At 41.0% G+C, this 27637-nt stretch overlaps 1 protein-coding gene and 1 pseudogene across 2 annotated transcripts in view; both read right to left on the reverse strand.

The window, feature by feature from the left end:
• Positions 1–27637, reverse strand: part of KIF16B (kinesin family member 16B) — a 276668-nt gene that overhangs the window by 125618 nt on the left and 123413 nt on the right. Inside the window, 3 exon segments of the mRNA XM_006087971.3 lie at positions 11328–11465; positions 13545–13596; positions 14481–14600. Of these exon segments, the coding sequence (XP_006088033.1) occupies positions 11328–11465; positions 13545–13596; positions 14481–14600 (310 nt within the window).
• Positions 2181–3118, reverse strand: LOC102429384 (annotated as a pseudogene). Its single transcript, XR_001348041.1, has one exon. The product of XR_001348041.1 is annotated as a ubiquitin thioesterase OTUB1 pseudogene (transcript).

Raw genomic sequence — 27637 nt, forward strand, 5'->3', positions numbered from 1 at the left:
TAAATACCTGAAGATAGTCAAATTCCAGAGGGTCTTAAAAAGGGAAATGGCATTGTAAGAGGGTAGACAAAGATAGTTGTTAAGAACAACAAAATAGGCTTCACTTAAATATCTGTTAATAAAACCACTGAAGGTGATTTCACATGAGATTTTCTATTTTAATACTTCAGGTACACTGAAAAATATTAAACATGTAAACATTCCTAGTGACTTTTAAGGAGTATAGTGATAATAATTATCAATATCACTATTGATTTCTTTTGCACATTTCATGTCAAGTTTTTTGATTCTGCTATAACACAAATAAATCAACTTTTTTTCCTATTAAATATCATATGAAGATTTCTGAGGTGATGAAGTATGAATATTTCATTCTGGGTTATAATTAACACAAACATGATTAGCTTTGTTCAGCTACTCTGATATCTGAGTATGCATCAGAATCACTTGTAAAAAAAAAAGAAATAGATTGCTGGGCCCCATCCCTATATTTTCTGACTCAGCAGGTCTAAGATGGGCATTTCAAAAAGCTTCCAGCTAAGGTTGATGTTGTTGAGTGGAGACACACTTTAAGAACCACTGACTTTGGAAATAGTCCTTAAGAACAGTTTAGGCTTTGACATTGAACAGTATCTGCTGAACCATCCATGTGCAAGGCAGACTGTCGGTCACAAATTTGAGGAAGAAATCTAAAGTGCTTATGAGCAAGCGCAGGTGAGTCCAGTGGGGATTAGCACTGATATCTGCTGGCCTTTTTGTAGTGTGTAACAGGCCTCTTCTGTTCCCTCGATGTCCTGGCTAAACTCCTGGAAGATCTATTTCCCTTTGTAGTTCCACTAAAATTCCTTTTTAATTTGCTTCTGACCAACTCACACCAGAACTTTAGCAAATGAAAATTTTATCAAAGGCTCATCAGCTCCACTCCCCAGACAATCCCTGATCCCTCTTTCTGAGTGCCTGAGTAGAGGCAAATGTATTTTGGCACTCAGGCATAACACATTCAAATGCACCTAAGTGTAAACTCCCCAGATGTAGTTCCTGCAGCACTTCTAAAAGACGAGATGAGCATTCTATGGTTCTGAGAAACCAGCAAGAATATCAAAGGAGTCCACTGATATGAACAGAAAATTAATTACATTTAACAACTATCGGTGCTAAAGTAACTTATAGTGAAAAGAAAAATCAAAACAAGAGCTAATACTTCATGGCAATAGTAGGGCAAATGCTGAATTACTTTCTTAATTATAACTGGATTAATTTTTATACCATTTCATATTACGTATACGAGTAAAAAAGAGAAAAATGTAAGTCTGAGACTACCAAAAACAAACTCAAGGCCTATGTACTACACACCATGGTCAAATGTACACTTTCTTCTCCAGCAACTGTCTCCTCTTTCTATGGAATTCGACAATGAAATCATACTGTGGAACTATCTACCGAATCATGGGAGTGAGGAAAACTAAGTGTCAGAGAACATGGCGATTAAAGAGCATGGTTAGATGCAGTGCTACATACCCCACACACAATTTTTGGAAGAACTAAAAAAAGGGGAGAAAAGCTTCATACACAAGGCTTTAGGCAACGTATGTTATATTGGTGGCCACACTGAATTCTCACAGCATTAGCAAATGCTTTTCATTATAGTGCCCTTACCAGATAAAAACATTCCTGTAATTTAAAACAGGGGAGTACTATTTATGCAACCCGAAAGAAAGAGGGCTGTTAACTGATACAGGTAAAAATTTCCCCCCCAATGATGACAATCTGCTCAGGATAGCTAAATCTTCTATTAGTTGACATTCACAAGCATCTTAAGTGATTTAGATAAAGAAGTGGTAGTTACATGTGCTTTGTGATAGGACAGCCTAACTAACACATTTAAAATTAATAATTTATTAATGAAAAGAGACATTTAAATACCAAATATCAGCAATAAACTGGAATCTGGTAGTAAAGAGATAGGAAGTTGCTGGCAGTACAGGGTGAATCAGGAATCTAGTCAAATGTGGAATTAATGGGGTTAGATCATGTGACGTAGGTGAACATCCATCTGCATTCTCTATTCTTGATACCGTTACTTAAACCACTTCATGGGTAAAAGTCAAGGTAGTTTTGGAGTAAAAAAAGTGCTTTGTTTAATCCTGTTTCCCAATTAGTATTATGTTTGTTTGTTGTTGTTTTTTTTTCACCACCAGCATCCCCTTTAATAAAACGTGGAAGGTTGTATGACAGGGAAGGGGGAGTGAAATATGACCATTTACAACCATACAAAAACCTCTGTACATGTCTAGTGCCTGGCAGAGGGGAGGGCAGCAGGGCAGCGGCGGGCAGAGCCAGCCCTATTTGTAGAGGATGTCGTAGTGTCCAGGCCGGTAGAGAAGGTAGACCTTGGGCTCGGAGCCCTCGGGGAAGATGTGCGGGTTGGTGGTGCCGTGGCCCATGTACTCCACCTGGATGGAGACGTTGAGGGCCTGGGCCAGCGCGATGATGTGGATGTGGTCGCTCTCCTTGCACATGGGCTCCACCTCCTGCTGGCAGAACTCTTTGACAGTCCGCCCACCCTCAATGAAGTGCTCAAAGAACTTGCTCTCCCGCTGCAGGTAGCCAGAGGTGAGCAGCCGCAGGTAGACCACCAGGTAGTCCGAGGTGCTCTGGTCGTTGAAGGAAGCCAGCAGGTCGGCTACTGAGGTCTGCTTCTCCACCTGCTCGATCAGGTCCATGAACGTGTTGTGGAAATCCTCAATTGTGAACTCGGTGAAGCCCTGGGACACCAGGTCTTCTTTGCTCTTGGCAGACACAGCCTTGAACCTCTGCAACTCCTTGCTGTCATCCAGCAGCGCCTCCAGGTGCGAGAAGCCGAAGGCTCGGTAGAAGCAGTTCCCGTCGGGCCTGGTCTTGCAGATGTACGAGTACTTTTTGTGGAGGTCCTTGATCTTCTGTTGGTAGATATTGTCGTCCTCAGCATACTCCTTGTACAGGACCGAGAGCTCCAGCTGCTCCGAGACCAGGGGGTTCTGCACAGCAATCTCTTGTTGAATTCGGTCCTGCTAAGCCATCATGGCTTCATCATAGGCAAGACAGTTAACACCTTCGGCGTTGCTGCCCAGCGGCTCCTGCTTCTCTAGTATTATGTTTTAATGAAGTAAATATACTTTATTTTTGCTTTAGTCTTTTCTTCCTTTAAACCTTACAGTTGAAAATTTTTTTTGTAGACCTGTTTAATAAAAAACTTCCCTTCTTCTCCAGAGGTTAACACTATACTGAAGCGTCAATGGAAGGCCACTGTCACCAATTCAACACCAACAGAAGTCCCCGGTCTGGGTTGCAGTGGTGGGGAAAGACCTTATTCAGTTAAAGCAGCTCAAGTGTGACATGACCTGGCTGTGGAACAGCACATCTGTGAGATAGCTCAATCGTGAAAAGTATGGCTGTAGAACAGCTCCAGCAAGGCGGTCCAGATGAGAAGTGTCACCGTTCTGCTCCAGTGAGAGCTCAGCGCCATAGTTGCAGCTCAGCTCAGGTGTTGCAGCTACAACCAGGGATAAGCAGTATTCAATGGAGAAGCAGTATTCAATTTCTCTTCATTGAGGCACAGGTGAAGCTGGTTTCTAGGTAGAGAAAAGTTCTCATCCCCAGTCCCTGACTGGGTCATTCTCAAGCAAATGAGGATTCAAATCTCCACTGATTGACTGGTTCAAATAGCTGACTGATCCAAATGGAGCCACTGATTGGTTGAAGATGCAAATAAGTATACAGTGGGGCCTTGACTTACGAGTTTAATTCGTTCCGTGACGGAGCTCGGAACTCAAATTACTCGTATGTCAAATCAAAAAGTGAACAAGTGAGACACGTGATGCTGGGCTGATGTTGTGGCATTCACTGTGATGTTCGCTGTGCCAACTAGTGGTGGGGTATCTGAAGCTGGCTCGTAACCCGAATTTTAGCTCGCAACTCAAAGCAAAAAATCGGCCGAGAGACAGCTCGTATCTCGAAAAACTCGTTAGTTGGGACACTCGTAAGTCAAGGCCCCACTGTATAGCAGAGCAGCCCCAACTGGCCAGGGCAAGTCTTTAGCCCATTGGTTGATTTATGAGCCTCAATTCAGACAGCAGCAGCACAATGCAGGAGGCTTGGCAACTCAGTGCAGCTTTTCCCTGAAGCACAGAGAGCATGAGCAGGACTACTATACTCTGTTTACAAATTTTTGCCCAGTTAGTCACAGGGGTCTTAACAGGCACTTTACATTCTCAAGCTTAATAGAAGTACACATGTATTAGTCCCATGAAATATATATATTTAATTCTCACCAGAGGATATGTTTATTGATTTTAGAGAGAGAGGAAGAAAGAGAGTGAAAGAGAACCATGGTTTGGTTGCCTAGCATCCATCCTCATCCCAACCAGGGATCGAACTCCTAACCTTTTTTGGTATACAGGACAATGCTCCAATTAACTAAGCCACCTGGCTAGGGCTCATTCACATTTTTAATTTTTACTACATATAGGGTGTGGCAAAAATAGGTTTATAGGTTTTCATATAGAAAATAATAAAATACTTAATAAATAATACCAGAATAAACTCTGTTTCACATACAAATGTAAACCTACTTTTGCCTTACTCTGTAATTTGTACCACAAACAATGTATCATATAGTTTGTTTTAAAAACATGTTCCAGTTCTCATTTTAATAAGGCTCAAAAATCAAGAAAGGTTAGCTCTAACCAGTGTGGCTCAGTTGGTTGAGCTTCATCCCATGCACCAAAAGGTTGCTGGTTTGATTCCCGGTCAGGGCACATACCCAGGTTGTGGGTTAGATTCCTGGACAATATTTCTCTCACATCAATGTTTCTCTCTCCACCTCTCCTTTCCTATCTCTCTAAAGTCAATAAAAACATATTTTAAAAATCTTAACCAAAGGACTTGTATGCATGCATATAAGCCTAACCAATGGACACAGACACCAGGGGGGTGAGGGCATGAGTAGGGGGTGGGAGGTACTGAGGGGATTACATATATGTAATACTTTAATCAATAAAAAATAAAAGTAAAAAAAAAACTTAAAAAAATTAAGAAAGGTTAAGTTGAGAATTCTAACCTTTAATTTCTGAAGGACTGTACATATTTTTCTCTTGATAGAATATTCCAATTTGAGTCTTAAAAGTATGTGTATTAAAGAAGTCTTATTGTTACATGCTTCTCTCATGTAATGCCTTGAAACATAAAGTCATCTTGCATTTCACTGTTCTAACACTTTGGAACAGAATTTTTATGTCAATTTTATTAACAGTGATACCGAGATAGCTGTTCAGTAGCAGAGCAGAATGCCAGAGAAACTCAAGCCCATCAGATCTAATAATCATGGCACCATGGTTAAAACAAGAGTACCCCCACAGGGAGAGGAAATTCTGATAATTAACCTTGAATGCCAATTACAGTTTCTTAGAACAAGTTATTTCTTCAATATGTAGATCAAAAATTTAATTCCAGTCATCACTAACTTTAATAGTCATATTTTTTAAATGAACTTTCAATTTAGGTAAAAGTTTAAGACAAAAAACACTTAATAAAAATATTACATATTCATTACCATGCCTCAATCCACAAGAGAATTCAAGACATAATCATAGCTACATAGCAGATGGCAATGAAATTAAAAGCAATTTTTTTGAACTAAATAAATAAGCAATCATATTTTGTTTTGTTTTTTCAGGGAGGAGGTAGAAAGACAACTCCAATATTAAATATTAAATTCTAGGCAGTTCCCATACTAAACAATATGTGCTCTACACATTCCTTTTACAGTATGTTGTTTGGAACTCAGAACTGATTTTCTTACAGAAACATCATTACACATAACAATTAGCTTCCAAGCAAATCCACAAGAGACTTTTTTTAAACTTCTAACACAGTAACCGAGATGGCCACTGTAATCTACTCAATCTTCTCAGCACCCAGTGGGCAGACTGTGGTGTAAGGTCCAGAAGCTTCAGATACTAGTAAACATGGCTGTAGCAGGGAAAGCACAGACAGGAAATAGTCTGATGGCCGGAAAACAAGGCCAGGTGGACCCAGCTGCCAATGCTGACGTTTGTGGGCTATTTGTGATTCAAGCACTGCTTATACTAAAGAATGCCCCCACATTAATCCCAACCATAATTCCTTCTCTAACTTCCACAAACAATACCAGACTTCACTCTGGCTATCTGAAAAAAACAATGCAAGACTTAGAAATCCTAGAGTCCAGATACTGAATTCTTTGGGCCCCACTTTCACCATATGGTTTAAAATTGATATTAAGAGCCTTTTGTACTTAAAAACAAACAAATAAAAAACACCTGCAACACACTATAATGAAAACATTATTGCCCTAACTGGTTTGGCTCAGTGGATAGAGCGTCTGCCTGCGGACTGAAGGGTCCCAGGTTGGATTCCGGTCAAGGGCATGTACCTTGGTTGTGGGCACATCCCCAGTAGGGGGTGTGCAGGAGGCAGCTGATCGATGTTTCTCTCTCATCGATGTTTCTAACTCTCTATCCCTCTCCATCTCCCTTCATCTCTGTAAAAAATCAATAAAATACATTTTAAAAAAACATTATTATAGAATGAAGGGTTGTATTTTGTCCTCTCTGTTTTGGGGCAGTTAATGTATATTGCTTTGTACAGAATTGTGTATGCATGAATAAACACAGTCCATCAACTATATATATATATAGTCTTCAGTTTTATTGGAAGAAGTAGATGAAAAATTAAAAATATAAATTTAAATGCTTTTATTCTTTTATCTGTTATGTATCCATGATTTAATTATGTTTTCCAGATCTAATTGAATAAGTAGAAGTCCCTAGATGGAAATACATTTTTTAAAATGAAAACAAAACTAATTTCTCAAAGGATATTTGAGAATAAAATGACTCTAAAACTTATTTGAAAAAATTGATAGGCATGAATAGCAAAAATGCTGCTCAGGTGAGAATAGAAATTAAAACATATTACAACACAATAAGCATTAAAATTGTGTGATACAAAACTAGAAATACAGAGAGCTAGAACAAAGTGGAAAGCCAATAAAAATATATATAAATATATATACTGTATGTGTTCTCATTTTTGGTAAACAAAGTTTATTCAAAAGAGAGGCAGGTGTAGGGTGGGGAAGGATTATAATAAATGGTATAGCAATGTTGGGAAAATTCCATTAGATCTCTACGCTACATATCAGTGCACCCCAGATGCATTAAATAATGAAACATTTCCAAATGAAATCCTGGAAAACATACTTAAATCATGGATAATAACAGAAAAAAGAATAAAATGTTTACTAGTTCCATAGCAGACTTTTAAATTATCAAAGAAATCTCAAAGAAAATAGTCAAGTAAAGCAAATAAAAAGTAGATTTAAAGAATAACAAAATTATATTTAAATAGAAATCATTGGGAAAATAGCTAAATCAAAATGAAAAAGTGATTATTAGGAGTTATAAGGTTACATGGAACAGACATTCAGTTAATCAGGGAAAAAATATATGATTTATTTCCCACAATTCTGGCAGGCAATAGTGAAACTGTTCTACTCATGTGTTAACAATGATATTAAAAACCAGCACAACCTCTTGTAAAACCCTGTAACAGTAAACACAGCCATCATAACAACATCCCCTCCCTCTGACCTGAGGAACATGAAGCCAGTACAGTGATCTCTACTGGACAAATAAACACATTTCCAATATCTCGTCATGACCCCTGTATCCCCCTTAGTGCCTAGAGGAACAGCAGCAGAACCTCCACCTGAGGTCCTCAGACAACAGACAGGTGGTCTGGCTGGGATCTCAATCTAGTTACATAATTCACTGGTGGGGCCATCTGTCAACTGTGTACCCTCCAATTACCCATGTTTTCTGCACTAGGGTCTGTGTGTTCTCAAGCAGGGCTGTTATGAAAGAGCCCTACATGGTGACCGCTTGTCTGCCAGCCAATTATGGTAACTCTATGGGCTCATAGCAGAAACAGCCTCTCACCATGACTAATACAAGAACCAGTCTCTCCAACCCATATGGCCAGGGCCCTTGGACTGGTTGCAAAAAAGCAGGAAACAGTGCTTTGATAATGATCACTGGTTGCTCACTGTGTCCTGGGTTTGGGTTGTTCACCTACTATGGTGACCTCTGACCTTCCTGGCCAGCATTAGGGCACTCGAGATGTTTCCCAAGCTCAACTTACTTTAAGACTAAAAACTACTAAGAGTAAAATACAGATGAAGCGATTGATGGATGGGTGGATGGGTGGAAGATGTGGACATGGGTACATAGGTGAGTACTCCATCAGTTGCTTTTAGAATGTCTTTGATGGACTTTATGTACCTCTTATAAAAGCATTGTCCTGGTCCATGGTATGTGTCCTTCGTTTCTGAGATAACTCCTTGCAACTGATTTCTGTTTATGAATTGGCTAACACTAATAAACTACATGCTTTCCAGACCCCATCTGTCCAAATCTTTTGTCACAACAGGTATATAACCATAAAAAACTATAATTATAAACACTATCTATAATAATAAAAGCGTAAAATGCTAATTAGACCAGACGTCCTTCCGGACATCCTTCCGGGACAAAGCCGGGGCTGCAGCCACAGGATCGAGGCAGCCGCTGTGGCTGTGAGGGAGGGATCCAGGCAGCCACCCCCAGCTGCGATAGAGGGAACCAGGCAGCTGCCCCCAGCTGTGAGGGAGGTTCGAGGCAGCCACCTCGGCTGCTGCAGCTGCAAAGGCCTACTCTTGCACAAATTTCATGCATTGGGCCGCTAGTATATAATATACAAAAAAGGGCTTAACATAATATCAATGTCTTTCTTTTCCTCTCATATAAGTCAATCCAAAAACCATTAGGCAGGGTTGAGTAAAGTGGGAATCAGCATAAAAATGGTAGGCATGTGGCATGGGGTAAGGAAGGTTTCTGCACTAAGACAAGGGTGAGTATGCCAACATGGGTGTCAAAGCCTCAGCAGGAAGAGGAGAGACCATGCATGAAGAGGAGGAAGCACAGACAGGGTAATGGTTACATAATGGAAGTCAGGTTTGTCACTGTAAGAAAGGGGAGCTACAAATAAGAAAAAGGAGAAAACTAGAATAAACTCGAAGGTATTGGGTTGAAATTAGAGGTGTTGGTGTGAATTACTGGTTACTGATATAGTGAAAATATTTCAACATACCAATATAAATAGAAATGCAGTTGTAAATGTACACACACACACACACACACACACACACACACACTTTCCTTAACTCTGTTAACTGACATAACCTGGGAGCAAGGACACTTCAGTAGCAGTGAGCACACCTAGTGCCCAGATCTTGGTTTCTAAATCCCATTCTCCACTAAAAGAAGCCAGGATCCTTGGAGAATTCACTGATTCCAGGAAAATATAAGATGAACCTGAGAAGTGTTCACAATGGGACAAGCCAAAAGGACAGAGAAACCAGCTTAAAAGGAACTCCCCTTTGCGAAAACTGGGACAATTTCAGCTTTAAAATAAATAATGACAGAAATAAACCAAAACCTACCAAATAAAATAGCAAGCCATATGCTCCTGTAGATTTAAATTAACACATGAATAATAAATAGAAAATAAATAAATAAATAAATGGCAAAAAGAGAGAGTTCTTTCTTAAAGTAAAAAGCCAACTTTTTGTAAAAATTGTTTTTAATTTATAAAAATAAATGTTGTTTTACATTAAAAAGAGAATAAATGTAGGAGTAAAATCACCATTCACCATTAGAATCAAAATTAAATCGGACAAAAAGGAAAACTCAATGGATTCTAAAACCAGAGGGTGAAAGTATAAGAATGAAACATTTATGATCTCAAAGTACTTTCCCAATATCCTTATTAATAAAAAAGAGAGAAAGGAGTAACTTAATGTGTACAATTCTATAATACAACATCTACATATTGCATTGTACGTTTACTACTCAAAGTCAAATTTCTTTCCATCATCATATATTTGACCCTTTTTACTATCTTCCCCCACCCCCCTTTCCTGCTGGTAGTCAACATATTGTTGTCTGTGCCTATGAGTTTCTCTTTGTTTGTTTCATTTGTTGTTTTCAGTTTTGTATCAAAAATGCCAAAAAAAGAGAGAGTAACTTCACAGTGAAGAAGCCTAGCAAGCTCCACTTTAATCAAATGCTAACAGGAATGGCAATAGACACCGTGTAATGGGATGCAAGAAAAATACAGCATCATTTCTCCGATATTCCTGTCAAAATGCATGATATTAGTCGTGAGGAAGCATCAGATAAATATTACATTTATGTGGTGGAACATTCTATAACATATCTGACGTGCAGTTTTTAAAATTGTCAAAGTCATAAAAGTCAAGAAAAGACAAAGGATATCTTCCAGAACAAAGAGAGACATGGCAACCAAATGTAACCGGATGCGGGACTGAATGGTGGACACATAATGGACACTGGTGGGACAGATGGCAGAGGAGGGCTGAGAACCAGATGTAGAAATATCTCAGTGTCAGTTTCCTTTGAACGGCTGGACTGTAGTTACATATAAGATGTCATTGTTTAAAGGAGATATGCACTGAGTGTTCAGGGGTAATGGGGCAGCTTGTTAGCAATTTATTTTCAAGTGCTTCTAAAATAAAAAGTTCTTTGTACTATTCTCAAAACTTTTCTATAGCCCTAACCGGTTTGGCTCAGTGGATAGAGCGTCAGCTTGCGGACTCAAGGGTCCCAGGTTCAATTCCGGTCAAGGGCATGTACCTTGGTTGCGGGCACATACCCAGTAGGGAGTGTGCAGGAGGCAGCTGATTGATGTTTCTCTCTCATCGATGTTTCTAACTCTCTATCCCTCTCCGTTCCTCTCTGTAAAAAATCAATAAAATATGTTTTAAAAAAAACTTTTCTATAATACTTGAAATTATTTCAAAAAGAAAAAAAAAGATATGACACCAGATCCTTTGTTATAATTATAATTTTTCATTTAAAAATAAAAATAAGGTAATAAAATTATTAAAAGAAGCCATTGTGTTAAGGTAATTTTTAACTTCAAACAACCTGTTAAAGTCATATTTCCATTACAGCAGTAACTTCTAAGACAACTACATACATGTTCCTGTTTAATTCAATAAGACAATGGTATTATAAATAAGTCCTTTGACAAAATGAGAGAAAAACAGCATAATGAAGCAGTCTTCACTCTTTATACTCTTATCATCAGTAAGTAATTCTAAGATGCACATCTTCCCTCATTACAGAGCCAACTTGTTTTCTAGCAAAAATATATACAAAAAACTCTGAAAACCCAAGCCCAAATACCTTGATTTAGGTGTGTGGCCTCCACGATCTGCACACCATTCACAGAGCACTGAGACCCACTTAGGGGTATCAGAGTCACCGTTCCCCCGGCATTTTCAAAGATACAGTGCTCACTCTCCAAGTCCAGACCGTGAAGAACTAAGTTGGAAAAACAGAAATGTTTTCTTTGGTATCTAGAACAATGATTCCCAACCTTTATTAATTTTTCCATATTGAAGGTGTTTTCTTTTCCATGTAAATCCTGTGAACATTTATGTTTAGTAAGGAAGTTGAATTTCAGTTCATGGCATGAATTGATAGAACTGAACAGATCCCTTGAATGTTACCTTAAAGCAGAGGTTCTCAACCTGTGGGTCGCGACCCCTTTGGGGGTCGAACGACCCTTTCACAGGGGTCACCTAAGACCATCGGAAAACACATATATAATTACATATTGTTTTTGTGATTAATCACTATGCTTTAATTATGTTCAATTTGTAACAATGAAAATACATCCTGCATATCAGATATTTACATTATGATTCATAACAGTAGCAAAATTACAGTTATGAAGTACCAACGAAAATAATTTTATGGTTGGGGGTCACCACAACATGAGGAACTGTATTAAAGGGTCGAGGCATTAGGAAGGTTGAGAACCACTGCCTTAAAGGGTCTGAATATCACCTGTATAAGGAAATACATTCTGGGATGTTTATTTACTTCATCTTCAGAAAAAAAGATAATTGAGTAACTTGTCTTAACGGAACACCTCTGAGCCACTCTGTTTGATGCCGAATAAATTTCTTTCGTCGGTCAACCAAAGTTCACAGTAAAATGGAGGGAACACAGGGGCTCCAATGACCTCCACATTACAGACGTTATGTCCCAGGAGCAGAAATCAAAGGTGAAGTTGGCATGATATGGATCTTGGGAGGCCCCAGGGAGTCTCCAGGAGCTGTACTGGGATGCACACTGCCACAGCCGGTGACAACCCTGAGAGAACTTGACCCCACAGACCTCTCATCGCAGAGCATGTGGCAGCTAAGGTTTCCCGAATCACACATGGCCATCCTGAGTTATTCTTGTTTAATGAATGGCAGGCATGGATGTGAACGCCTGTCAAATAACCCTACACGATTTTAGGCACAGATCTTCACCAGCCGCTCAGGACAGGCGAAGTATCTCCCATTGTTCTCCACAGAACTGCACTTCTCTACTCACAGAAAACACGTGTTCTTACCACTCACCATCATGTAAAGCAACCTCAAAGGTCAATACATCGTTTAATGATTGGAAGAAGAGGCCTGATGCCCAGTTCTACTCAAAAACTGTTGATCCTAAGGACTTCTGGGAATTGATTTTCAGCTCTCTCAGTTTCACAGCAAACAGTAAATACACGTAGGACTTTCTAGGGTTGGCTTGATTAACAGCTTACACTGGTGGAAAAGCAAGTTCATTGCCAGCAATTCTAAAAACAGCTGCGAAGATACAATCCTTCCCCGCCGACCCCACCTGGCCACCCACACATATACACACCACCATCACTGCCATGATTTCCTGAAGTTATGCTTGTAAAGCCTGGCATGTCCTCACCCTGCTCAGGCAGCATTGCTAGGAAACCCAGGGAGCCATGCCAATGTGTGTGTGTGCTGCATGTGTGTGTATTCTATTTCCCATTATCATCTCTGTGCAGGTACGTGTCTATATCCTTCCCAGTAAGGGGCTTTATATCCTTTACCTGTGCCTGTTGACATATTTCCATCAATCAGTGTCCCACTGTGACAAGGGTAGAGTGATTTAAATCACTATACTCTTGAAAACTATGACAAAGTATAGAATACATGGAGGGTGAGGGAGAAGAATTCAGTTTCATTTTATTCACTAAATGAATTCTTCTGTTTTATTAATTTGAATTTCACATTATAGAAATACACATACTGATCTATACTGTATTTTTAAAAGATTCCCTCTTACAATTACTTCATGTCTGTCATTCAAAAGGAAGTTCTCCATTAAATGATTTTTTAAATCATTAGCACCCTGGCTGGGTGGCTCAATTGATTGGAGCTTCATCCCATGCACCACAAGTTCAATCCCTGGTCAGGGTATATACAGAAGGCAACCAATTGATGTTTCTTGCTCACACTGATGTTTCAAATCTATTTTTTAAAAATCCTTGGCTGAGGATTAAAAAAGAAAACTCACTGGTAAAAGAAAATTGATGAAGATTCTTACCAATATCTTGTTCTGTTGAAGCATCTTCTCTACCAACATATGTCTGACCTTCCTGGGAAGAATTCACAAGTAAAATTTATTAGTAAGGACATGAGAAGCGTCTGTGTCTTCATTTTTCATTTAAGCCCTAATGACCTGATAAGCAATGTCCCGGGGAAGGCCACGGCAGCCATGGCAATGTCCCAGGGAAGGCCATGGCAATGTCTCGGGAAGGCCACAGCCTCAGTGCTATGAGAGTTCACAGAGGCTCTGAAACAACACTGAAGGTTGTCGGGAAGATGACAGTAGAACTCCTGGGGCTTACTGTCCAACAATGGGTAGGCTCCTATCTCGGCCTGTATCATAATCTGCCCATGACAATCATCTCAGTGATGTTCCTGATCCTTGCTGGAGAGTTTCTCCTCCAGTGAAGAGGGTTTCTTTATGTCTAAAAGTTTATGGGAGCCCACAAAGCACAGTGCAATTCCATTTTCATTTTAAGCCATGGATCAGAGAGAGGTTAGTAAAGTCAAGGGTACAGAGGCAACCACTGACGCAGTTGTGGAAATTCTGCTCTCTTGACATGAATAGCCTGTTCAGGACCAGGTCTAATAATGTGGTCAGAAGACACACCTTTAAAATTAAAATAATGGCCCAGAAAACATATAGCCATTCCCGGTTCCAAGTACTTGTGACTTTTCTTCCCTAGTCTCTCTGACTTTTTGTTCCTTACCTGCCTTTGCTAATTCTACACATTTAGCTTTAGAACTCCATAAAAATGGGAACTTCTAATACCACAGAACCCCAATGAACCATGGGAAATCCCCAAAAGGACTCAAGGATTTGTTGCATATTCTTTAATGTAATAGCTGTGTTCAGGGACACAGAGTATTATAACAAACCTTGCTAGTGTGTAAAGGAAAACAAGATTAGAATGTTCCACTCAGGCAGTCTTACCTTCAAGTGATATAAGATAATTCCAGTACTCAGAAGGTCATCATCAATGCCAATCAAATGGGGCAGCTCGGAATCCAAAACAACTCCAATCCCTTCTTTCCTAAGGGCTAGAGTTTGTTCCTGAAATCAGAAGTGAAATAAAACATTGTTGAGGAAAGAGAACATCTTTTTAGGTTTTTGGTGGGTTTTTTTAGGTATTCTCTAGAGCAGCGGTCGCCAACCTTTCAGACCTCTGGGACCACCAGTGGTCTGCGGACCACTGGTTGGCAACCACTGCTCTCGAGTGTTAAACTTTTTTATTTCTCATCAAAAACACTATAAGAAAAAAATGGACCTTAAACATCATGTTGCATTCTTGGCATATGATAGGCAAAGTAAACTTGAAACATAAAAGCTCAATTAAAATGAATTAAACTTATTGCCTAATTTATATAACTTCTTTGAAATCTTGCCTTCTTTAGGAAAGGTTCTATAAATACCCGACTACAAAGGAATCTTTCTCCCTCTTTAAAACCTTTATTTCCTCTAATATCTAGATGTCTCCTAACTTGCTGGCTCTTCTCCCCAGTTACTATGGATAATCTGTGTATGTTCCTAAGATGAGGCCTTTCCTGTACATTCGTTGCCCCGGCACCACACACACCTCTGTCTTCTGCATCGTCTTCTCCTATCTATGGATCATTCCCACATACTCACAAAGCTGCTATGGCTATTCCACCAACCACTACCACCCCCATCACTTCCCTTGGCCCTGTATCTCTGTCCAGCTGTCACCAATTTCTCTCTTGCCCTTTAGAAAAAATCACCTACAAAGAGATCCCTACACTTGTGGTTCTCCAATTCCTCCCCTCCTGCTCTCCACTGAACCCACTCCATGGAGTCTTTCATCCTTGGAAGTGTAATATCTATGGTCATCCCTTGATGATCTCTTCTTGTCTCTTGACTTTACCTGCAATCTACATGCTAATGACTCTCACATCTAAATCTCTTGGCAGACCTCTCATGCAATAGACCTGCTTACCTCAATATACCTGTGAGGATACCAAATAGGCAACTCAGACTTAATGCATTGAAAAACCCACTCTTCTTGGTGGCATCAGGGGAAAAAGGGGGGGAACATATGTAATACTTTCAACAATAAAGATTTTATAAATAAAGAAAAACCTACCCTTGTTTCCTCCTGCCTCCCAAACCTACACATGATCCCTTCTCAGTGAATGCCAACCTTCCTTATAGTTACTTGGACCCATCATGGCTCTAGTTTGTTCCTTTCTTTCTCTTAACACTACATACTTGGTATTGACTCTGCCATCAAAATATGCCCCCAATAATGTAACATGGAATGGATATGCTATACTTATATAAAGCTACCCATATTAATCTTAGTAAATGCTAAACCAAGCTTGTTACTCTTACCGGATTTTTCTCTCAAAACTAGAGCTTACATGTTAAAAGTTTATTTTAGTATACTTCACAATCCAGCAGTTTCATTTCCTGTGTGAACCTAAGGAGCAGCCTGATCTTCAAGGCCCTGCCCAAGCTAATGCTGACTGCCCAGACACAAGAATTCATTGATTAAAAAAAACAAAAACACATGACTAACTCAAGGACACTGACCATGAGAATCATATTGGGACCAGCAAGGACACTGCCTCCATGTCTGCAGCTCCTCCCCCTGATCTTTTGGTTCTGCTTTCCCTCTCCCTCCTTATAAAAAACCTCTATCTGCACTGAGATTTTAAGACTGGTTTTTGAGGACTGGGAAAAGTCCCTCATCTTCTTGAGATGCTGGCACTCGAATAAACCTCTTTCCTTTTACCAGCACCAGTCTCATGAGTTTGGTTTCCCTTATGGCAGGCAACAGAATCCACATTTAAGTTATAATCCGATAGCATCAAGACACTTGTACCACTCTCTTCCCTGGCCCCAACCATAGCATCTTTTACCTGTATCACCACAATGATCAAGGATACTACCACTCAAGCCCCAGCCATGTTTCATATTCTACTTGACAGCCAGAGGGATATTAGGGATATTAGGGCAGGCCACTCCTCTGCTCAGATCCTTTATGTAGCCTCCCATTTCACTGAGATAACAGCCCAAGTCTTTGTATCCTTCTACAAAGTACTATATGATCACATGCCTTGCTAACCTCCTGCTCTCGTCTCCTGCCACTCTCCCCCTTGCTCATGCCTCTCTAGGTACCCTCAGCTCCTTGCTGTCCTCAAACTTGCCAGCCTTACCCCAATTCAGGGCCTGGCCACTGCTTTTCCTTTTTTCCTTCTGCTTTTGTAGTCACTGTTGTCTTCTCACATCATCTATCCTCTTCTCCTACAGCAGGGATACTCTACCTCAGCACGATTGACATTGTGGACCAGATGATTCTTCATTGTAGGGAGATATTTTGTGTATTGTAGAATGTTTAGCAGCATCCCTAGCCTCTACCCACTAGATATCAGTAACACACACTCTTTCCCCCAAGGTTGTGAAACCAAAAATATCTCCAGACACTAGCAAATGTGTAGGGGAAAACACCAGCCCTAGTTTAGAAGAATTCCCTATATACATATATAGGCCCTCACCTCATCAGGTCTCTGCTCAAAAGCCACCTTCCCCCATTGCCCCATACAAGAGAGTAGTCATCCACCTCCCTTATTCTGAACTGTTTCTCTCCTCAGCAGTTATCACTATATAATGTTATATACAAGTGTATTATATAAATACTATAAACCAGTCCCTAATTTCATGTCTGGCACATAGTAGCTCCTCAATCAATATTTGTTAAATGAATTAATATTTAAACTCTAATAGCTCCCATTCAAACTAGAGTGAGTTCAGAGAAATGCAGGGAGGAGGGTCAATGGCAGCCCCTCAGGGAGGAGACTGGCAGGCCTGTGTCTTAACATATGACCCAAGATAAGGCCGAAACCGGTTTGGCTCAGTGGATAGAGCGTCGGCCTGCGGACTGAAGGGTCCCAGGTTCGATTCCGGTCAAGGGCATGTACCTGGGTTGCGGGCACATCCCCACTAGGGGATGTGCAGGAGGCGGCTGATCGATGTTTCTCTCTCATCGATGTTTCTGACTCTCTATCTCTATCCCTTCCTCTCTGTAAAAAATCAATAAAATATATATTAAAAAAAAAAAAAAAAAAAACATATGACCCAAGATAAAACAAACAAACAAACAAACAAGCAAACAAAAAACCCCCAAACCTCTAAAATCAGACTTCTGGCAAGTCTAAGGGAAAGCAAACAAATTCCAGAAGATTGAGGTGAAAACTCCAGCTAGAGGCTGGGCTGGGCTGTGCTGAGTTCAAGAGGAGTCACATCTAAGATCATGACACTGTGCTCTGATTGTAGGTGCACAGGGAGCAACAGGGGAGCAAGTTCCAAGCTACATACTGAGGCTCCTGATCTGAGACCCTCCTCATGAATCTCTTCCCCACCCCCATCTCAACAATAAGACAGCATAACCAAGGCACAGCCCTGGAGCGCCAACACCCAGCAATGCCTAAAACATAATCGGAACTTCCTTTATTCCTGGAATGGCTAAATATATTTCATGTCATTTAAATATTAAAGCGATGTATAAAGTCTGCCATTCTCTAGGCCAGTGGTCGGCAAACTGCGGCTCGGCAAACGGCGGCTTGCGAGCCACATGCGGCTCTTTGGCCCCTTAAGTATGGCTCTTCCACAAAAAACCACGTGCGGGCGCACACGTACAGTGCGATTGAAACTTCGTGGCCCATGTGCAGAAGTCGGTATTTTGTGGAAGAGCCACATTCAAGGGGCCAAAGAGCCGCATGTGCCTCGCGAGCCGCGGTTTGCCGACCAGGGCTCTAGGTGAAGGAATCAGACTTCACAACTTTGCAGATAAGGCAGCTCCCAGAAGGTTCTGGGGAAGAGTGGTGGAAACAGAGAAGTCCTTCAGGCCTCCCCATCTGCAGGCATTTGAGTCTCAAAGGTGCACACGCAGAGCTGGAGTCATGCAAGAGGGCAACGGAATGAAGTGGCAAAAAAAGATGATTTAAAAAAAAACAACACGTAGAAAGTACCACTTGAAAGAATGCAATTTAATTTGACAACCATTACGGAGACGCAGAGAAAATGGCCAATGCATAACTTAGATTCAAGAAAAGGAAATGAAGCCTGTCACTGTTCTTCCATTACTCCTATCAGCTAGGCTCACATCCCGGGCTCAGACCTCAGGCTTCGAGGGCGGAGCTGTAGTCATCTTGATTTGCACCAAGGACCTTGCAAATCTTAGCTGAAATGAGCTCTCTAAATAAAGCAACCCCTGCTCCTAGCTCTGGGATATTGTAGAATTCATGCTTTCCCTTCTTCCCATGCAATTCAAGTAGAAATTTAAAAGTATGTGATTTTTTTTTAAAAAAAGTATATATCACAATGGAGAATTTAATCCTATGGCTCCATTTCATAAAGCAAAGTCCTCATTGGAAGGTCTGATAGCTCAGAACTGTGACAGTACTGCATGCAGGGTAGGGAGCCCCCTGGTAATGAACTGTTCCAGGCCTCTAGGTCCATGAGAAAAGAAGAGTGACTGTTCTCATAAATCCAGAGACATACGTACTTTCTGCATAAAAGTGTACAATAATACGCAACCCCCCCCTCAAAAAAAAGGCAATATTTAAAACTCTAATAGCTCCCACTCACGCTAGAGAAATTGTTTTGGACTACATCCCAGTTTAATTTAATATTCTTTTTTTTAACCACTGAAAAACAATCTTTTTCCTTCTCTGAAATAAGTCTCAGAGACTTTGAAAATCATAACTTCGGAGCCATTAGGTCAAAAGCATTACCTGTTCCCATCAATTCCCAACACACTCACACACAAACACATACCAGCATGCACTCACACACACATCCATATACGGAATGGATAAAACCTGAATTAAGAGAAAGTTTCCCAGGATTGGGGGGGTGGGAGGGGCAGATGAATTTATGATTAATGCTGCCCTAAAGCTCTATGGCATTCAAGCTGCATTCACTACATGATATTATAAAAATGTCACCTCATAAAACGAAAAATGAGGGTTTAAATCATTGCTCAAGTGAAAAAGTGATTTCAGACAAAAATATCTATCACATATAAAATATTTATTGAGTGGCATCTACTGTGTACATAATTTATGAAACACCTCTTTGATAAGATGGGATATTTAAATAGTAGGGCTGGTGATCCCTCCCCCAACTCCAAGCACACTGGGTCCCAAATAATGAAGGTGATAAAATATGTATAGCTGCACATATTTTGTATTGAAACAAATCTTTTGGCAACCAATATTTGCATTAAAAGGAAACTATGGCCTGACTAAGAACATAGAATCAGCTTATTTTAAACATTATGTTCATTATATTTGCAAACAATATGTTCAGTGTGCTTTCCTTCAACCGCTGAATTTAAAACATGTGTCCAGGGCTGGGAGCATCACTTCTGGCAGATTCCAGTGATTCAGGTGAGCTGCAGGCAGGGCTGCCCAGCTGGGAGGGAAGAAGGCCAGCCACACATGGGCTGGGCTCACTATGAACATCCCAGGAAACCATTATATTCATTGCTAATAAGATCCAGCAGGGATTCAACCGCTTAGTCACAACCACATACTTTGTAACTAGCACTGTGTCTGACAAAACTCAACAGCTTTCCTGAAAAGAAAAAAAAGTGAAAACCAATACAAAAACTTATCAACAAAAAACTATTTTTCCCTCTTGGAGAAGCTTACCTGAGAGCTAGATCTTGCTTGGGAAATACTGGGAAAACTGCCAATGTGTCTGTGCCACTAGAGCGGTGGTTCTCAACCTTGGCCCCACCCCATAACAAAGAAACAGAATTTCCGGAGGATGAGGCCCAGAAATCAGGATTTTAAAAAGGTTCCCAGGTGATTCTAATGTGCAGCCAAGGTTGAGAACCACTGCACTAGAGTAAGAGCTCCAGAAACTGTTTCTTCACACTATGTTAGGTGAATACAGCTGCGCCAGGTTCACAGCAGGCATTCAATAATTGCTGATTATTTGGCACTGTAGGGAGTAAGTGATTTTAAGTGCATTTGAGGGTGGGGGTTGAGGGGATAGCCAGGAATTAAATATCAGAATCTCTTTATGGAATAGTCTATGGAGAATTATGTGTTTCACAAATAGTGGACTTTTGTACAGATGCCTACCAGGATAAAGTACACCTAATTTCTGCAAAGGATACTACAGCCCTCAGCAGAACAGGAGGAAGAACGGCACATTCGGGGCTCGGAGCACATGCCCAGGGTGGGTGTGGGGAGGGAGAAGGAAGTCTGGCAGGCAGGAAGACTTTTGTAACAAGAAAAATCATCCTCTAGCAAAGCTGCTTTTTAATTTTTTAATGCATGTGATTTTATCTGAATTTCATATTAGAAAAATTATATGTAGTGAAGAAAAATTATATGTAGTGAAGAATAATTATATGTAGCGAAGAAACACTTGAATTTCAACCAAGTGTTTCTTCACTACAAGAGATATGTCCTAAAATAAACTTCTAAGTAAGATATGATGAAACATATTAGAGGCTGACAACACTGCACACATGTATTTTTCATCCCTGATTTGGTTCTGAGCAGCACTACTGGAGTCTGGACATGTCTGAGACCATGTGCCTCTGGCCCTTACACCTGAATGCCAGGGAGCCGCATCCCTGGGCCACATGCCCGGGCACACTTCCTTTCTCGGGGAACATTGAGGCAGGGCTCTACTGTCTTCAGAAAGTGCATGCTGCTCTAAGGAAATATGAAGCTAGTCCGACTGTCAGTCCATGGCAGATCCTTTGGTGTTCTGCCTGGATCTTTGGAAAATGTTTCCTTTCTACTTGAAAGCCAATCGTTTAGTTGGGATAGATATCAGTATTGAACATTCTGCACTCTAAATTTTCCTGGAACACAATTCATTCTTCCAATCTGCAGACTCGGTTCTTTTGTTTATTTTTCATTTCATGAAAATTCCTGTTTTTTATATTTCAATTTCTGTTTCATTTGTTGACTATCTACTTTGGGGTCACCAATTATCCTTATACACATTGTCTTTGCTTCTTTATCTTTTAGCTTCTGATTGCTTTAATATCTTGATCCTTTCATTTGTGTGTAATGAGATTATCCAGACATTAACTTTTAGTAATTTGATTTCAATGGCATCTACTGTTTTCCTTCATAGTTCTAATTTTATTCATTAGTCCTGCAATGGATATTGTTTTAGACCTCAAAGTCTATCTTTAGGTCTTCTCTCTCTCTCTCTCTCTCTCATTCTGCTTTTATTATCATTTTGCTTTGTTTATTGAATTCCTGTTTCTCATTAACTTGTTCCACAGAATGAAACAATTGTAAGAAATTCCCTTCTATACCTTGAGGTATGTTTTCATCAGGATCTGGATCTTTTGTCTTTTGCATACTTTACTCCTTTTCTGGCATTCTGTTTGCCTGTCAGTCCATCCATCCACCACCAGGCTAAGTTTATATAATTGCCCTACTCTTTTCCTTTATCTTATGTATGTCTTAGGTATCTCTATGAAATTCCCTATGCTCTAACAAAGGATGAGCAAGTCCTTGACTCTTGTCCTGCCATATCTATCATATTTCCAGTTCAAAGCCTGAGTGGTCTGCATGCTGTCCACTCTTTTCTCTAGTTAGATTAGTGGTTCTCAACCTTCTGGCCCTTTAAATGCAGTTCCTCATGTTGTGACCCAACCATAAAATTATTTTCGTTGCTACTTCAAAACTGTAATGTTGCTACTGTTATGAATCGTAATGTAAATATCTGATATGCAGGATGGTCTTAGGCGACCCCTGTGAAAGGGCCGTTCGACCGCCAAAGGGGTCGCGACCCACAGGTTGAGAACCGCTGAGCTAGATGGAATGGTAGAGAACCAGATCCCAGATGACACACTACAAAGACTGAGTTCCTAGGTTCTGCCCTGGATTAACAAAGGTGGTTAAATATCCTCTATTGACTCCTTCCTTCTGCTGGCAAAGAGATCCCATCCCTCTAGAGAAGACTGCTTTCAGGTGTCTCCTTGTTTCACCAGGCCTTCACTTACAGAGACTCAGCTCTGCTTTTCACATCATCCCATTTCTATGATTCCTCAATAAGAATGGGAAGATCAATTTGTTCTCCAAATCAATTTGATCTGAGGGTACTGAAGAGGGTTTTTAGAATCTTCACTCATTCAGCTTCTAAGGCACAAGCCTAGGAAAACCCCCTTAACAACCTTCCCTCTTCTCTTCCCCAGTGGCCAGCTCATGACCTTTTTCATCTGCTTCCTATTAGTGATTTCATGGTGGTGTTTCTGCGGCAGGACGGGATGTTTGTTTTGCTTATTATTATCATCTCCTTATTTCTTTGAAATCTGTGATGTCATCTTTAACTGTCTATTTAACAACAAAGTCAAGAACAGGGTTTCAGCAAGCTACAAAAGGGAAAGAAGAAAACATTCTTAGGGGATTTCTTGAATACAGATACAGAAGGAGAAAACATGAGTATATATATACTAGCATATATAAGGAACTGCCGGACACCCCGTTTGACTAATAAACCTGGGGAGATGATCTGAAAACCCAGGCAGATGGGTCATTATCTGATCCTGAAACCACGAAGCCATGGAGACTTCTGAAAACAGGAAATGGTTGGTATTTCAGAAGATGAATCTGGCAGGATGAATAGGAACAGAGAAAACTTTGAGGTAGCATTAGAAAGTAAGGAATAGCTTGAGAAACACTGTAGAGGGAGATAGACTCCAGGTGACAATTATTTCAGACTGGTTCACCTTAAGTGGAGACCTTCTTCTCAACTGTTTTACATACTCTTAATTAATAAGAAATAAGAAAATTGGAGATTTTGCAAGAGTTGAAAAAATCTGACAAATATCCAAAAGATTTTTATTGCTAGGAGAAAAAAAATCCTTGTTATACTTTGCATATAGCTCAGCAAGTGGGAATTGTTGAGTTATTTCTCACCAATTTGATAAGCAAGTATTGTCAACTGTTTTACATGTTTCTTTTGTGATATACAAATGATAGTCATTTTTGACACAAACCAATTAGCTTTGAAATCCTGAAAATATTTCATAAGCTGGCATTCATCCAAAAGTGAAGCACTGTTTCCTGTACATTCTTTTGCACAAAGAAAGAATCCAGTCCATCTAACAGAGAAAGGAAATAGTTGCCAAGATTACAAGGAAGTCAATGAAGCTGTACGGGTCAACTGCCTCAACCACCATCCGGTATTCCTCCACCCTTTGTCCATGCAACCTGAGCAAGCTATGATGAAAATGGACAAGAATCTCCTTCACATTCCTCCAGGAAATAACTTTATTTTTACTGTGTTCCAAAAGAGAATGTTGAAATAAAAGAAAAAACATTTTTTTCTAGTTAGCAGCATGTTCTGTGCCCCTGCAAAGCTGATTGGTAACATGTAATTATTGATGTGAGAACTCTATAATACTCTTTGAATCATAATCTGATTAAAAACGCACAAGAGAAAAGGGAAAGAACAGTCTGTGAAAATTAAAGACAGGAAATCTACCTAAACTGAAAAGCTCTGGCTGATACCACACACCTAGGGAGGTTAGGAAGGATCAGGGATCAGCCATCAGAATGAAGCCCCAGGAAGAAGGATCAAGTGGGAAAACAGAATTAGCAATCCACAGGTTGGGGGATAAAAGAATCAAGTGGGTAAATCTAGAAGCCACCACTGATCTCTACCTCAAATCCAACATCAGTGGGCCCATCAGCTCTACCTGCAGGACAGTCTGAATCGTCCACAGCTTTCCATCTCCACTGCTGCTGATATGGGCTGGCTACCAACATCTCCTGCCTGGAGTCCCTGACACGCCCCAGTTGGTCTTTCTGCTTCCTCTCTTATACTCTACAACCTATTCTCCATATGACAGCCAGAGTCATCTTTTCAAAACCTTAAGAAGTCATGGCCAGGTAGCTCAGTTGGTTAGAACATCCTCCCGATATGCCACGGGTTTGATCCCTGGTCAGGGCACATATAGGAATTAACCAATGATGTATAAATAAGTGAAACAACAAATCGATGTTTCTATGTTTCTCTCTTTCTCCCTCTCCCTCTCCCTTCCTCTCTCTTTCAAAAAGCATTTTTTTAAAAATTATACACAGAACTCTACAATGCTGTCCCATGCATTGTAGATTGAAATGGCCCCACTGCTCAAGTAATCCACCCCCACCTACCTCTCCAATCTTTTCCCCCTCCACTCTCCACTTGACTCACAACACTCTAGCCAGTGGCCTCTCGTTCCCACTGCAGGGCCTTTGCACATGCTATTCTCTTTACCTGGGAAATTCTCCCCATAAATCTTTGTGGCTTGCCCCTTCTTCTCAGTCAGCTCTTATTATACATGCTGCCTGCTATCTAGAGATCAAAGACATCATGATGTAGATGAACAAAGTCCTTGCTCAGATAAAGCTTACATCCTCCCCACACCTGTACCCCCAATCCCAGACACATTCTACCACTCCACTGGCTTACTGTTTTCAGAGCACTAGATGTATAACATCAAAATTATGTATCAGTTTACTGTCTGTCTGCTATTCCAGAAAGCAAACAGTGTGGGTCCAGGACAACAAGTCAAGCCCAGAGAAAGAGAGACCAGATTGGAGTCATCGAGAGCCAAACTAATAAACAGCATCATGACCTCTGACCCCAGGCCTTGTTTTATTCTCCTTGCTAGGTAAAAACAGCTCTTAAACCTCAAATAAATACTTAAAATGAACACAACAAGTCAAGCTTTTAAGGCAATCTTTAAATGAGAAGGCTGTATTCTAAAAGACTATCATCATAAATAATTTATGTATCCTAAATATCTGTAGCTGATATCACACTGGAATGTATTATATTATAAAAACTGAAGTAGGAATACAGAAGCCTTTGCATTTTTCCAGGACTTTGAAAGAATCTACATTCCAGTACCTGTGGTCAAAAGAAACACATTTAGAACAGATGGTGAGCAGTCCCAGACTCACAGGCAGAAATAAAGAAAGAAGCTGGCTACCACCTACTCCATGCTACTAAGAAACTTAAATTCCTTGGCATATTGGCAGTTGACCCATAAACAGTAAATACAATCAATATTTTCCTATTAATGAACAGAAACTTGTGGCGCAGTTTGATTTCCACTACACTTCCCACTGCAAACTTAATTCTTTATTTAAATACTGCAGAACTAACTGTTGGCCGGCATTTAGGGAAGATGCTATGTAGATCTTTCTGATGAAATAGTCCTCTCTGCCTGGTGAGCAAATCACCCAGATGTCTGTATTTAAATTATGCAAAATGCATAATACCTATTAAAGAAGTTACTTGTGAAAATATGCAGGAGCAAATTTCCTCACATTAATATTTAACTAGACTCTTTAAGTAGAGCAAGATCTTGTGATCACTTTAGCATATTTGACCTAAATGCAAGTCCAAAAATACTTGCAGTCATGAGAAGGTTCTACAAGGGCATTTCTATATACTACAAACATTAACACAAGGTAAGAAAGCTAAGTGGAAGGATTACTTTAAGGGGCATTTTGTAACCCAGAAAGCTTCAATCTGACATTGACCTTAAACTTTGGTCTGTGCAGCTGACCTACTCTTGTTTCTTACCCACAGAAATGTCATGCTTATGTCCACCACCTAGGCTTTATTCAAGTGATCATGTCCACTTGGGAAAGCCCTCCAGTTCCTTCCTTTACCTAAATCTGACCCACAAGTCCAGCCCGCTGGGAAACACGTGGAGCCTACTTGTGTCCATGTGGACTCTTCTTCTGCACTGACCATGGTTAACCAGCCTAATCACTTGCATCTCAGTAAAAAATGGACTAGTATCTTTACTTCCTACACTGCTTGTGTCTCCTGCTAAACCAGTAGATCACCGAAGGGATTTTTTAAAAATACTATGCCTGAGCCTGCACCAGGCCTTTAAGTGAGCATCTCAGGCTTGGATATGTTTGTAAGCTCCCAGGTTTCTCACATTCAGGGTTGTGCCATAATTTTCTGTACCCTCCAGAGAACCAACACCTCTGTTCTGCGAGGTGAATTTTGATAATGCTCAAAGGATAAGTGCTTCAGTTTATCAAACTGACCCCTCATCCTCCACTCAGCTTCTTTTGCAACTCATTCAACTAATAGTCAATGAGCATTTGCTACTTGCCAGGTGTTAAAAGTCTGGCTAGGGACACTCCCTTATATATTAACCCTGCCTATCTCTATATTGTTATCTATAGATCTGGATCTACTAGTATATGTTACAACTAAAGATATGTTTATGATATTTAAGAATATATATCTACTGAGGCCCGGTGCACAAAAATTTGCACTCGGGGGGGAGGGGAGGGTCCTTCAGCCCGGCCTGTGCCCTCTCGCAGTCTGGGACCCCTCGGGAGATAAAAACCTGCTGGCTTAGGCCTGCTCTCAGGTGGCAGAAGGCAGGCCCAATCCCTAGGTGCAGCCCATGGTCGGGCTCAGAGCAGGGCCGATTGGGGAGTTGGGGCGCCGCCCCTTGTCATGCACAGAGCAGGGCGGATCGGGAGGTTGCGATGCCACCCCTAGTCATGCTCAGGGTAGGGCCGATTGGGGGATTGGGGCACCGCCCCCTGTCACACTCAAGGCAGGGTCGATAGGGAGGTTGCGGCGCCACCCCCTGTCACGCACAGAGCAGGGCCGATCAGGGGGTTGGGACGTTGCCCCCCTGGCCCGGCACAGCAGCCCCATCAGGGGGGTTGGGGCTCCATCCCCTGTCCCGCACAGAGCAGGGTCGATCAGGGGGTTGGGAAGCTCCCCCCTGTTACTCACAAAGTAGGGCGATAGGGGAGTTGGGGCACCCCCCCTTCACCACAGACAGGTGTCGCGCGGCCCCCCTTTCACCCACAGACAGGGCCGATCAGGGGGTTGGGAGACGGCCAGTCTCTCCTCTTTCTGTGGGACAATCGTTTACTATTCAAGTCAAGCAAATTTTTGAAATCACAACCAAGTGGGGGGGGGGGGGGTTTGGGGTCCCACACCCTGTCACACACAGAGCAGGGCCGATCAGGGGGTTGGGGAGCTACCCCCTATCAGGCACAGAGCAGGGCTGATCAGGGGGTTGAGGCGCCTTCCCCTGTCACGAACAGAGCAGG

This window comes from Myotis lucifugus, unplaced genomic scaffold, assembly GCF_000147115.1.
Source record: "Myotis lucifugus unplaced genomic scaffold, Myoluc2.0 scaffold_42, whole genome shotgun sequence".
NCBI classification, from domain to species: Eukaryota; Metazoa; Chordata; class Mammalia; order Chiroptera; family Vespertilionidae; genus Myotis; species Myotis lucifugus.